At 40.8% G+C, this 14077-nt stretch overlaps 1 protein-coding gene across 1 annotated transcript in view; it reads right to left on the bottom strand.

The window, feature by feature from the left end:
- NELL1 (neural EGFL like 1) overlaps positions 1 to 14077 on the bottom strand; it is a 964969-nt gene that overhangs the window by 469475 nt on the left and 481417 nt on the right. Inside the window, exon 12 of the mRNA XM_055416043.2 lies at positions 429 to 554. Within this exon, the coding sequence (XP_055272018.2) occupies positions 429 to 554 (126 nt within the window). The remainder of the gene's footprint in view (positions 1 to 428; positions 555 to 14077) is intronic.

Below are 14077 nucleotides of genomic sequence, written 5' to 3'. Positions count from 1 at the left end.
ATTCCGCCCACCAGGCACTCTTGCACACTTTAAATTTAAGCTCTTGTCCTTCCCAGTGAAAACAAAGTACATTTTCTCATATACAAAAACATTTCACCATGATGAAAGGAGAATAGTTTGATGCTTTTCTCTTTTTGGAGAAGGAATCTCTAAGTCCTTCAGTGTTACCATAGGCAACTGAGACTTCAAGTTCAAACCATATACGAATGTATGCATGCACACAGACAGAGACAGACATAACAAGAGTGGAAATAAATTATGCAGATTTAAATTATATTGTTTTCAAAAAAACTTGATAGTAAGATAATGAAAGAGAAGAATTAGTTTGGTAAAAATAGTATTAGTGTACTTGCAGCTAAACGAAACAACATGGATACGATGCAGAGAAGGATTGAATCAGAAAAGCAGCATTGCTTCTTAGCACTCACCTGTACAAGAGAAGTCATCCACACGGATGTATCCTGGGATACAGTCACAGCGATATAACCCAGGCAGGTTGACACACACAGTGTTGGCATGACAGTAATGCATCTTAGCTGCACACTCATCAATATCTGAAGAAGAAGAAGAAAAAAAAAAAAAAAAGAAGCAATAACAGTTAGTTGAATGACTAAACTGGAATATGATCATCTTACAATGAAATTAGAAAAGATGAATGCCCACGGAAGGCAAGAGAAAAAGCAAGATGCATTAGCACAAAAGCTTAAGCGCAAATTGTACCTGGTGTAGAAGATTCCATCTACCTGAAAATCTTTCTAGAAAGATGCATGGTGGGACATAACAGTGAAGAACTCAAGAAGTATGAAGACTGCATCTATTATTAATCTTTCACCAAAAAGGATGCTTGATTTAAAAGTCCCAAATCAAGGAGTTCTGGGTCCAGGCATTGACACCAATGAATATTTATTAGGTGTCCACTGTATACAGTGTGGCTTTCATCAGAGAGATCAAGAGAATTCAACCCCTCTCTGCTTGTTTTTCTTACTAATACATGTTTTAATCCATCTGGTACAAAATGATTGTGGAGCCATTTTCTCCCATGTTGTACTATGAATACAGACAGCAACTGCTGTCTAATGAAAATTAATGTCTTTCATCACTTGACCTGGAGATGCATCCCATGTCACAGAATAATGGGCTGATTCAACAAAAAAGATCTTTTTATCTTTGGAATGGAGATCAGAGCATCACCTTGTGTCTCATAAAAAGTTCATGATAAGAATTAAGATAACCTACAACCATAAGCATAGAGTTTAGTCTTTCTAGAGTTTATGTTTTTAAAAATGTGTTTACATTCATTTTACTCAGACTGCTAATGTGTGATGGCCTGGGAGAGGGAAGAATAAAAACATGTGGGAATCCAAAATAGCCAATATGAGCTCTAGCTCCAGTCTGGTTAATTACTAGCAGATGCCCCTGATCATAAGGGTTACTTCTGAATCTACTGCTCTGTATCTTTCAATGTGTCATCTAATTTAACCCACATACAATTCCGTGAGTGAGGTACAGCACTACCATCATTCTAAAGTCTAGACTGAGGCTTAGAGAAGTTAAATGTCTGGCACTAAGAAGACTCTTAAGAGTCCCTTGGACTGCAAGGAGGTCCAACCAGTCCATTCTAGAGGAGATCAATCCTGGGTGTTCATTGGAAGGACTGATGCTAAAGCTGAAACTCCAATACTTTGGCCACCTCATGCGACGAGCTGACTCACTGGAAAAGACTCTGATGCTGGGAGGGATTGGGGGTGGGAAGAGAAGGGGACGACAGAGAATGAGATGGCTGGATGGCATCACCAGCTCGATGGACATGAGTTTGAGTGAACTCCGGGAGTTGGTGAGGGACAGGGAGGCCTGGCGTGCTGTGATTCATGGGGTCACAAAGAGTCAGACACGAATGAGCGACTGAACTGAACTGAACCGAAGTCATCTGGTACAAACACACTATATCCACAATTTGAAATCAAAAGTCCAACTCTTATTTACTATGATTTACCTCATGAAAGCACTCTGAAAATGATAACTAGTCAAACGTAGCATTACTACTAAGATAATAACTGAAATCCTAGTAATCTTCATGCACAGAAACTACATCGAACCACTGAAAACTCATTTATTTACTTTAAAAATAAATGTAGACGGATTTATTTCCTAAATACAACACCCAAAAATAATATCAGATTCTTTTCAGTACTAAAGATCTGTTAACCTATACTTGAAAGTTAACTGAGGCTCTGAAAGAAAACACAGTCAGCAAGACTTCCATAAATTTAAGAAACAAACATCAAAACTTAGTGAAAGAATTCAGGCAATCAATAATTCTACGTGCACAGTATCATGAGTTTTCAAAACAAATGGCCAACAGAAATATAAAAATTGTATAATAATATGAGTACATCAAGCTTGGGTGTGGAGGGGACTCTCCCAAAAATTTGGGATAGGATAGTAACTGCATGAAATCATTAGAGGTGTTTCAGATCTTTCTGGCACTCAAGGCAATAGAATTCTTAAATAAGTTGGTTCCTTACATCATTAAAGCATTTTGCTTTACAGAAGAGTGAGTATCATAAAAGTCAAGAGGAAAAGTGTTTCAAGAAAGGAATAATGGTCAGTTTTGTCACATGATGCTGAAAAAGTTGAATAAGAGAGAGACAGAATTAATGTTTTGATTTGGCAAGAAGTTCAAGAAGCTGTTAAGAGAAGTTTGGGGAAAGTGGCTAGTAAAGCCTTACTGGAATCAATTAAAGAAAGAAGGAAAGATGAAGGAGACAGAAAAACAAGGCAAACTTTCTGAGATATTTTACCATCAAGATAAGAAAAACTGTAGTAGCTCTAGGGAGACTCCATGTTGAAAGACAGTCTTGTTTAAAGACTGTTCTGGAAAAGATTATAGAATGTTTACACACGGTTGGACATGATTCAATACTAGTGAAGAAAACTGACATTATAGAAGAGACAGCAAGGATATTTCCCTGATGGTCCATTGGTTAAGAATTCGCCTTCCAATGCAGGGGGTGTAGGTTCAATCCCTGGCCAGGGAGGTAAGACCCCACATGCCTCAGGGCCAAAAAATCAAAACATGAACAGACATAATATTGCAAAAAACTCAATAAAGACAAAAAGAATGAGAGCAGATTTCTGCAGGAGCAAAGTCTTGGAGGATACAAGAGAAGTTGAGTTCCAGTCCACAGATGGAGCAAGTCATTTTTACAACAAAAACGAAACTAACAGATAAGGGAAGAAAGTTGGTATGTTTGGTGGTGGAAAGACAAAGTAATGCTCCTTTGCTTGTTTTTTAATTTTCTCAGTGAAGTGAGAGAGTAACATCTGAGAATTAGGAGAAGGATGTGGTACATAATGTTTAAAGAGAGGGGAAAAGGTATGAACTCATCATTTTGGAAAAGTGAAGTCGCTCAGTCATGTCAGACTCTTTGAGACCCCATGGACAGTAGCCCACTAGGCTCCTTCGTCCATGAGATTTTCCAGGCAAGAATACTGGAGATTTTCCCGACCCAGGGATTGAACCCGGGTCTCCCACACTGTAGGCAGACACTTTACTGTCTGAGCCACCAGGGAAGTGGAAAGAAGGAAACAGTTTACTAGAGCGTATAGTAGGTGGCTACAGAGGCACATGTGACTTGTGACCATAAACACTAAGTGAGAGCAGTCAGCGTGGCCGTGTGCTTCACTCCAGATGCACCCAGATACTTGGGGAAGGGGCGGGGTAGTGAGAAAGAGGCGTGCCCAATGAGTTTTTGAACAAACAGGATAGATTAAAATGAGAAACAAGGGAACTGATGCTGCAAGAAAACAGCTGATGATCATGAGATGCCAAGGAATCGCAGTTATTAAGGAAAGAAGTGAGGACAGCAAGTATGAGTTGAAATGCACTGCCCACATCAAAGTTAAAGAACTTGTTCCCCCAGCCACTGGAAGTACTGCCTGCTAAGAATCTTCCACTGTTAGCCTTTGAGGAAAGCTGTCCTTGACTTCTGTGAGCTGCCTCACCCTTAGTCGCACCCCCACCCTGAGGACAACCTTCACTGAAGGATGGTTCTCCTTAACAGTAACTCAAGATAATTGTTAAAGATTATACCGGATTCAGAGCACTCAATGAGATTCAGCTAACCCCTCCCTCTGTCCAATTCTGTATCTTTCCCTTCCCCCACAGGCATTCCATCCCTATTAAGCTTCCTGCATGTCAGTCTCCATCTCAGAGTTTGCCTTCCAGGGAACCCTAACTTTAGTAGGACTCCTGAGGGAGGCAGAAATGATTCCAGTGTGAGTACTACAGTGTGTGAGCTGGAAAGGCGAAGATAGAGTTATAGAGTGATGTACTTGACACTAAGATTTCAAAGGTGATTCAGTTGTTGCTGATTACAAGATCTTTTATTTGACTATATGAGAGTGGTAGAATAGATCATTGTAAGTGAGGGGTTGAGAGACCAAGAAAAGCCAGATATAAGAGGGGGCTGGTCTGCATTAGCACATTTCATCCAGAATATATTACCCGATTTCCTCCTCCTGAGCAAATAATTCAACTTTATTTTCCCATACTTTTCCAAGCATGAATCTGAGGAGACTACCACCTTGAGGGAGAAAGATTAAGGGCCAGCATCAGACTTAACACATTTCCTTCTTCCTGTCTTGGAAATTATGGAAGCAAAGAAATGGAAGCTCTTTCAGCCTGTGTCCCTGAGTGAGGAGCAGGTCACCAGACCAGCATGATGGACATGCTGCATGACCTAGAAATATGCTTTTGTTAATTTAAGCCATTGAGTCTACCCTGACCAGTACAGAGAATGACCATGAGAAGCACTGCAATGGAGATCATTAAATTTAATCTTGAAAGATGAACAGAAATTCAGCTTTGAGAATGGAGATGAGGAAACAGAAGGGAAACTGCAGAGCCTGAACTTTTTGTCTTTGCAGAGTTATAAAAGGAGAGGACCATTTAGTCTGTACATTCAAAGAACACTGATTAGCCCTTTACCATCATGGAGAAAGCAAGAGAGTTCCAGAAAAATATCTATTTCTGCTTCATTGACTATGCCAAAGCCTTTGACTGTGTGGATCACAATAAACTGTGGAACATTCTGAAAGAGATGGGAATCCCAGACCACCTGACCTGCCTCTTGAGAAACCTGTATGCAGGTCAGGAAGCAACAGTTAGAACTGGACATGGAACAACAGACTGGTTCCAAATAGGAAAAGCAGTACGTCAAGGTTGTATATTGTCACCCTGCTTATTTAACTTATATGCAGAGTATATCATGAGGAATGCTGGGCTGGAAGAAGCACAAGCTGGAATCAAGATTGCTGGGAGAAATATCAATAACATCAGATATGCAGATGACACCACCCTTAATGGCAGAAGGTGAAGAGGAACTCAAAAGCCTCTTGATGAAAGTGAAAGCGGAGAGTGAAAAGGTTGGCGGCTTGAAGTTCAACATTCAGAAAACGAAGATCATGGCATCTGGTCCCATCACTTCATGGGAAATAGATGGGGAAACAGTGGAAACAGTGTCAGACTTTATTTTTTGGGGCTCCAAAATCACTGCAGATGCTGATTGCAGCCAGGAAATTAAAAGACGCTTACTCCTTGGAAGGAAAGTTATGACCAACCTACATAGCACATTAAAAGCAGAGACATTACTTTGCCAATAAATGTCCATCTAGTCAAGGCTATGGTTTTTCCCATGGTCATGTATGGATGTGAGAGTTGGACTGTGAAGAAAGCTGAGCGCCGAAGAATTGATGCTTTTGAACTGTGGTGCTGGAGAAGACTCTTGAGAGTCCCTTGGACTGCAAGGAGATCCAACCAGTCCATTCTAAAGGAGATCAATCCTGGGTGTTCATTGGAAGGACTAATGCTAAAGCTGAAACTGCAATACTTTGGCCACCTCATGCGTCGAGTTGACTCACTGGAAAAGAGTCTGATGCTAGGAAGGATTGGGGGCGGGAGGAGAAGAGGACGACAAAGAATGAGATGGCTGGATGGCATCACCGACTCGATGGACATGAGTTTGAGTGAAGTCCAGGAGTTGGTGATGGACAGGGAGGCCTGGCGTGCTGTGATTCATGGGGTCGCAAAGAGTCAGACACGACTGAGCGACTGAACTAACTAACCAATGCTTTTAAAAGCAGAGTGATGAACAAAACACCATCATAGCCCTCACAGCCTGGCAAGATACTGAGCAGAACTTATATGTTCTACCAATAATGTGGCATCATTTAACGGGGATTTGACCTAGTTTGAGAAGTTCAGAGATGGATTCTCTATAGAAGTGACTGTTCATCCAAAACCTGAAATAGCAGTGAAACAGGTGAAGGGGAGAAAAATAACATACCAGATAGAGAAGAATGAAAAGAATTCATTAGAGGAGGGAACTTTGCCTATTTGAAGACAAACTGGAAAGATGAGCTTGGGCCACCCCTGCTGGGCTCTGGAGGCCACATGAAGGAGCCTGGGCTTAAATCATGGTGGTGACAAAGTCCAATTTCTGTTTTTAAAATATAGCTTGGCTGCAGTGAAGAGAATAGATTGGAGCAGAGCAAGCTGAAGGCTAAATCACATTGGTATTTTACTCACAGAGATGCAGCTACAGTGAACTCATTCTATACTGCTAGGATGCCTAGCCATTTTTTAAGATGAGGAACTAGTCAAGACTTGCCTTAGAGGCAATGCAGTCTTCAGCCTATGGGCTACAGCTGCCAATCAGGCCACTGATAAGAATAAATGTTTCTCTGTTATGGACCCTTGTCAGCTCCTCCCACAGAGAAACTCCTAGCTCATTTCCCTCAGGCCACTGAATAACTATTGAGAGACAGCAGCCTCATCTGGATTTGAAGGAGTTACTCAGCCATAACGAGTTTATTTTGATTCTAACAACCAAGCTATCACCTTGTTTCACAGGATGCCAAGCCCTGAACAGAAATATTTTCAAGAAGGAGGATGTTAGGAAATCCCAGGGAGAATTTCCCACACAGGTTTATCCAACCCTTGCTCTGGGTGAGCCACTCCCACACCACAGCCCTGCCGCTCTGCTGGTGTGTCACTGAGTTCGTTTCATTTTCAATTCATACCATTGGTAATTCCAGCCTTGGCATATCTCAATTTCCTGGTGAAAGTGAAAGTGTTCATTGCTCAGTCACGTCCGACTCTTTGTGACCCCATGGACTGTAGCCTGCCAGGCTCCTCTGTCCATGGAATTCTCCAAGCAAGAATATTAGAGTGGGTAGCCGTTCCCTTCTCCAGGAGATCTTCCTGACCCAGCGACTGAACCCAGGGAAGCCCACAAAAAGAACAAAATAAGGCAGAAAATTTGACAAATGTACCAGAAAATTAAACTGTCACTACTTTATCTTTGTTGCTTATCTTCTATCAAACAAACACCAAATATAAAAATCACTTCCTGGTAAAAATGATGGTAGGGAGACAAAGAAAGTAAAGTGTTTAGAGTCATGGATTGAGTCCCTTGAGACAAGAGGATGGAAGAAAGAAAAGAATTGACAACTCCCCTGGTTTCAGGATGGGGACAAGGTATGAGGAGAAACACATCTGCCTAAGAAAGACTGCCTCTCCAAACTCAGGGAAAGGCACAACCCTGCAGACAGTTTCAAGAGAACTCAAGAGTACTCCACAAGCCAATCTGATTATACAGAGAATCAAAACACAATTAACGTCTTCAGAGAGCTGGGATATCTTGAGAAAATCCTGAGAAAAAGCAAACAACTGAGATTTTTCAAAATGAACCTAGGACAAACGCTTTTTGTTCACAGACAAAAGATCCTAAAAGGTTATGAAATTACCAAATCAAGAAAAATAAATAAACAGAACTCCCCAATTAAAGAATGAACTGATGCTCAGAGAGAGAAACTGAGCAAGCCCAAAGCAAGGAGGGTTTTAACTATAAGCCTGAAAAGAAATCTGACCGTGGCTCAGGTGGTGATGGAGTTTAACCTAAAGCAGGTCCCTCTCTCAAGCAATGGTCCTTCCTACTCTGATATTTACCCAGAGCCAGGAGGCAAGAAGAAGCTGTGTCTGAGACTGAACCTCAAAGGAGAAGTTGAACACACTCAAGGCCAGGCTCAACCTAAAGGTCTGGATCAGTCTAGCAAGATTTTCTAAGAACCACAGTTAAGTTAGCTACTGGAACATTGAATGAATAAAAATTTTAAAAACACATCATGAGGCACAGGATGATATGAAAATGAAAAAGAGGCTAATGGTTCCGAACCTCATAAGGTAAAACTAGGAACAGCTCCTAGCACCTGGTTAATACTCAAACTCTGTCATTTCTACATACCAGGAACTATGTTAGGCATTCCACAGGTAACACTGCAGCACCCTATTTAGTCTACTTGACTCTACCTATAGAAAATAGATATCTGTATGTCATAAGGAAACTGAGGCTCAGAAATTTAGAGATCACTTTTACAAGACATGAAGTCAGTAAGCGTAAGACCCTGGGTTTGAATCCACAGTCTCACTTCACATGTGGCATTGTTCTCCCCAGGCCAGTTCTAGCTCTCTGTAAATTTTCGAGGCTATAACTAAGTTAGACATGCCTGGTGCTACCATGAAATGTATAGAATCAGGCAGATCTCCAAACTGAATGTCACTGTACATCCTGTTCATGACATTTTTTCTGTATGACACTCTCTGTTAAAATAGAAAAGCTATACTCTGCATGACTATTCCTGTGGGTCTTTTAAATTAAACCCTAACTCTTTGAAACTGTAGACTCCAGTAACCCAGAACCCCAAACAGGCGGTAGCATTCTGCTCTGAGCTGGAATCCTTGATACAACCTTAACTTAGGATGCTTAAGACTGTTGAAGGCCCCCTCTAGGATTAGAAATAGTAACAGAGGGGCCTTGATCTTCTATTAAATATTGTTGAAGAAACATCTCTAAATCCCACTGCAGTATATATCAGCTCCAGTATAAAGGGGCTCAAATTGTGATTTATTCTTAGAGATTGCTTGTCACCTTTGAAATATTAGCACTCATCTTCTGAGGGAATAAAAATACATGATTTATGTCCCTCCCCAGGAAATTGAAACAGTTTGTTTTTGTTTTAAATAGGTATACTTATGGACTTTCAAATGAAATTTGATGTGACATAATGCCTCTTCACAAATCACCAGCCTCCATCTGCACAAGACTGCTCAGAACAAACAGAGTTGAATTTGGCATCATCATCATTAAATTAGAGTGCCGGGCTTGGGTAGCAAAGATAGAAGCAAATGCAAAGAATTTTCTAAATAAAACAGTGTGATCTACTCAGACTTGGTGCCTAAGAACTTCCTAGAAAAAGGCAACCCAGAGAGGGTTAGATGCAGTGGGTTGGGCAAGGGGGGTCCACTCCCTCTGAGCATTTAAAAATGAAGCAGAGTGAAGAAGGAAAGTCAGTGTTCACTGAGACTGAGCGGGTCTCATCCCATTATCCCTAGCCATCCGATGTCTTGGCATCAGAAATGACAGGGAGAACGCCTGCTGATGACTGATGTCATCCCAGGTCTCTGCGACTCCAGGAGCAAACTTGCTCCACTCTGTTGAACCACAGGCACTAAACTGACAGCCAAGAGTCAAGCTCTGTTCTTGCTCTTTTTATTAGTTAACTCTAGCACTGGGCACTTCTCTAGACATCAGTGTTTCCATTTATGAAATGACCAGTTGGACCAGAGAGCATCTAAAGACTTCCCTGATTCTACAGTTATTGACACATTCAGGTGTTTCTGTCCTCACAGTGCATCATAAAACCCATCTCCAAAGCATTTTATTTTGGGCCACCCCTTTCTCTCCTATTTCAATGAGCTTGAAAATGTTCCAGATGCCTTTTCCAAGACACAAGTCCTGGAAAATACTAGCAAGATGACCTGAACCTTCACACGGCCCCTTGGTGCCTGTTTCAACTGAGTTGGCATGTCCCCAGGAAATGAACAGCCATATCTAGTTACAGATATTCAAACAAAAGCACAGCTCTGGAAAAGCCCTCCAGGAACTAGTAAGATTACTTGCAGAGCAATTCTACCAGACTTTAATCTCTTGACTTTTCAGAAATCATGAGTTATAAAAACATGGTGGCACTGGCATTGATATGAGAACCATCAATACGCTCCCATCTGTGTCATACTGAATATTGTTTTAAAATGAGGGCCTACATGATCTCCGATTTGAACTTATAAAACTCCAGTGAAGTAGACAAGATATGAATTATTATGACCTTTTTCAGATGAGAAAACAAAGTCCTTGAAAAGAATTCTGACTTGCCCAAGGGTACACAGATAATCACTGAGCTGGTAACAGTGATTTAGCCAGTGTTCCATGTAATTCTCTATAATTATTGTTTTCTTCCTAAAGCAAGAGTAGAGAAATTAAATGCCTGTAGAATCTAGAAATATAAACCAAATGAAGAAGAAGCCAGGTAGAAGATATATGTAAAATGTAAAATATGTACATATGTAATATATATGTAATATGTAAAATATATCCCACCCAAAAAATAAATAAGGTATGTATTATATCTCTTAAAATATTAATCAATCCTCTTCTTTCTCTGTCTTCCATTCCTGTCTCTATCAATCTCTTTCATTTCCCTACTTTCAAGAACAAAGAAATGGTTCTTTCTCACAAGGTAAAAAACACAGTGCAAGACCAGTGTTACAAGAAAAATGAGACTAAACCTCAAGGGCAGAAAGACAATAGAAAGAATGTGAACCGTTATCTTCACTTATAGATGAGAAATCAGGGCCATAGGAACGGACAATCAATTGTCTAAGGTCATATACCAGCAGTACCTGGACTGCCAGGATGTGAATTCAGGCAGCATGGCCCCAAAGTCTACTCATTGCTCTATAGAATCTCCTCCAGGGACTGTAGACTAGATCTCTGATCTTTCTAGAGAACTTACATTGTTGTTATTATTCAGTTGCTAAGTCATGTTCATGGGGTCGCAAAGAGTCAGACACGACTGAGCGATTGAACTGACTGAGTGAAGTCATGTTCAACTCTTTGTGACCCCACAGACTGTAGCATGCCTGGCTTCCCTGTCCTTCAGTATTTCCCAGAGTCTGTTCAAGCATTAATTTAACTTTTTAAAATAATGGCTCCATTTTTTTTCAAATATTTTGAAGCAAGCAAAGCCTATCAGATTCAACCCACAAATGCCTGTGTCTTGAAGCATATGATCACAAGTAGCTTGGGGTGGCGGGGGTGGCGATGTGAGAGAGAGATGGGGGAGGAGGAGGAGAAGAGAGAGGAGGTGAATGGAAGGAAGAATGGAAGGGGCAAGGAAGGAAAGACTGGGAAGAAAGGAGGGTTAGGGAGGGGAAGGGAAAGGACATGAGAGGAAGTAAAGAGAATGTAGGATGGCAAAGAAAAGAGTGTGAGAGGAGGGGAGGGAGGAGAAGGGAAGGGAGGGAAAGGGAGGGAAGCGAAAAACAAGACAATCTCAGGAGGTATCTAGAGAACTTCTCTGAACTTAGTCGTGTCCCCTGCACAAATGACTCATATGTTCATATACCAACCTCCACTGTGACAGCATTTGGAGATGGAGCCCTTGCAGAGAAATTATGTTTAGATAAGGTCATGAAAGTGGTGCCTTCCTGATGATATTAGTATCCCTTTAAGAAAAGATATGAAAAAAGCAGGGATGGCATCGCCAACTCAATGGACATGAACTTAGGCAAACTCCAGGAGACGGTGAGGGACAGGGAAGCCTGGCATGCAGCAGTCCATGGGGTCCCAAAGAGTCGTACACGACTTGGCAACTGAACAACAACAGGAAAAAGCGTGCTCCACCATATGATGCCACAGGGAGAAGGTAGCCGTCTGCAAGTCAGAAAGAGAGCCCTCGGCAGAACCCAACCCTGATGGCAGACCTCAAGCCTCCAGAACTGTGAATAAATTTCCATTGTTTAAGCCATCCAGTCAATGACACTTTGTTATGACAGCACCCACTGACGGATACAATAACCCTTTAAATTTCTCTGTTGCCTGGTGAGATGAATTTTTACATCATCTTCTAAGATATGTATCAAACAAACATGTTTCCTGCCAGATCAAATATTTGCATATTAAAAATTCAAATACCCTTTTGATTCATCCCATGCACAGTAAAGAAGTCTTCACACACAGGGTTAAATACATCATAAGGTAGAAGTTAGATCATTGGATTTTCTGACATTTTAAAGGTGTTTTCCATATATACCTATGTCAGATATTTGCAAATTCATGCTAAGATGTTTTTTCCCCTGCTGGGTTCAATTTCAGAATTAAATACTGTCATAAAGTAACACATCTCTTTGTGCCACAGGGAATCACAGCCTACCAATTTTAAGCTGACATCAGAAAAACACTGTAAGATACCACTCTATGACTTTTTCCCCCAGCCTGGTATTTCTGACCTTCAAGAGGGTCTACAAAGTGATGCTGAGCATCTACAAGGAAAGAAGCACGCTGAGAGAAAGGTGATGAATTCAGTTCCAGCTGTAGGCTGTGCCCAGACTACCTGAATCTATCAACTTCTGAACCCTACACTTCAGCCAATGGTACCAACAAAACCAGGGAGTGCTTCCAAAAAGGTCTGAGATTTCCTCTATGGAAGCTATGAAGATATTGTGCCTTCCCTACCACCGGGAAAGGAAATTCCAGAGCTACTAATAGGCTGCTAGATTCCAGAGGCAGTCAAGATCCCAAATCTCAGTGGGATGCAGTCCTTGTCTTCTGGCTTTTATGCTAAGTGAAAACAGCCAGATCATACAGAACCAGTCCCAATCCAGTGAAGAGGCAGTCACCTGAACATGACTTACTAGAAAAAGAAGTGGCTAATTCCATCAAAAACAACTGAGGAAGAATTCACCAAAAATATATCTGTGGTGAGTCTTGAGAAGACAAAAAGATGCCTTCATAAGTGCTGATGGCCTTCCCTTATCACTTTCATTTAACTGGGTGGCAATTCTTTTTCCCTCAGCTTTATGAAGACATAATTGATATATAATATTGTATAAGCTTAAGGTATACAATGTGCAAATTTGATACACTTATCATTGCAAAGTGATCACCACCACTGCTTTGGCCACATAATTACCTTTTTTTGTGGAAACAAGATTTAAAATCTATTTTCTTAGCAATTTCCAAATACACACTATTGTTAACTATAGTCACCATGCTGCACATTAGATCCCAAAAATTTATTCTTCTTATAACTAAGAAGTTTGTACTCTCTATCAAAAGATAAATGAATAAAGATGTGAGTGTATATACACATACACAGAGGAATATTATTTAGCCTTAGGCAGGAAGTCCTACCATTTGTGACCACATAGATGAACTGTGGGAGTATTATGCTAAGTAAAATAAGCACTTCTATCTCAGACAGAGAGACAAATACCACATGATACCACTTATACGTGGGATCTAAAAAAGCCAACCTCATAGAAATTGATAGAGTGGTGATTACCAGGGGCTGGCTGAAAATTGGGGAAAATGGAGAGATTCTGGGCACTGTTCTCTGCTTTACAAAGATAAAGGAAAGTCAGGTAAGAGTGAATGAAATGGAAGAGCGTAACACCACTAACAAAGCATCTATTAATACATCCTTTAGTTGCAACTAATCTTTTAATTACTGGCAGCATTTATTGATCATTCAGTTCAGTTCAGTCGCTCAGTCGTGTCCGACTCTTTGCGACCCCATGAATCACAGCACTCTGTGCCAAACATAGTTACCAAGCACCAGACATGTATAACCCATTTTATCCTCACAAGTACCATACAGATAGGTATATATAATATTTTTATTTTACAAAGGCACACAAGGTTATTAGACAGCTAGAAGATGACCTCAGAGAATTTGAACCCCTGGTATCAATTCCACCACTCTACAGGGCAACCATAGCTTTCCCGTTCTCATCAAGATTATTCACTTTCCTTGATTAATTAAATAGCAATTCCCTATGGTCGCAATTGGTCAAATTATTCATCCACCACTTTCCCATGCAGTCAAAACAAAGTGCAAAGGTTTTAGTCATTCAAAGATAAATGATTTGGTGCCGGAGGTTCAGATCTGATTCACT

Source organism: Moschus berezovskii, chromosome 25 (genome assembly GCF_049115385.1).
Source record: "Moschus berezovskii isolate FMDL1 chromosome 25, NW_MosBer_1.0, whole genome shotgun sequence".
Lineage (NCBI taxonomy): Eukaryota > Metazoa > Chordata > Mammalia > Artiodactyla > Moschidae > Moschus > Moschus berezovskii.
Note: the sequence above shows the minus strand (reverse complement) of the source record. Positions and strands in the feature narration are given on the sequence as shown.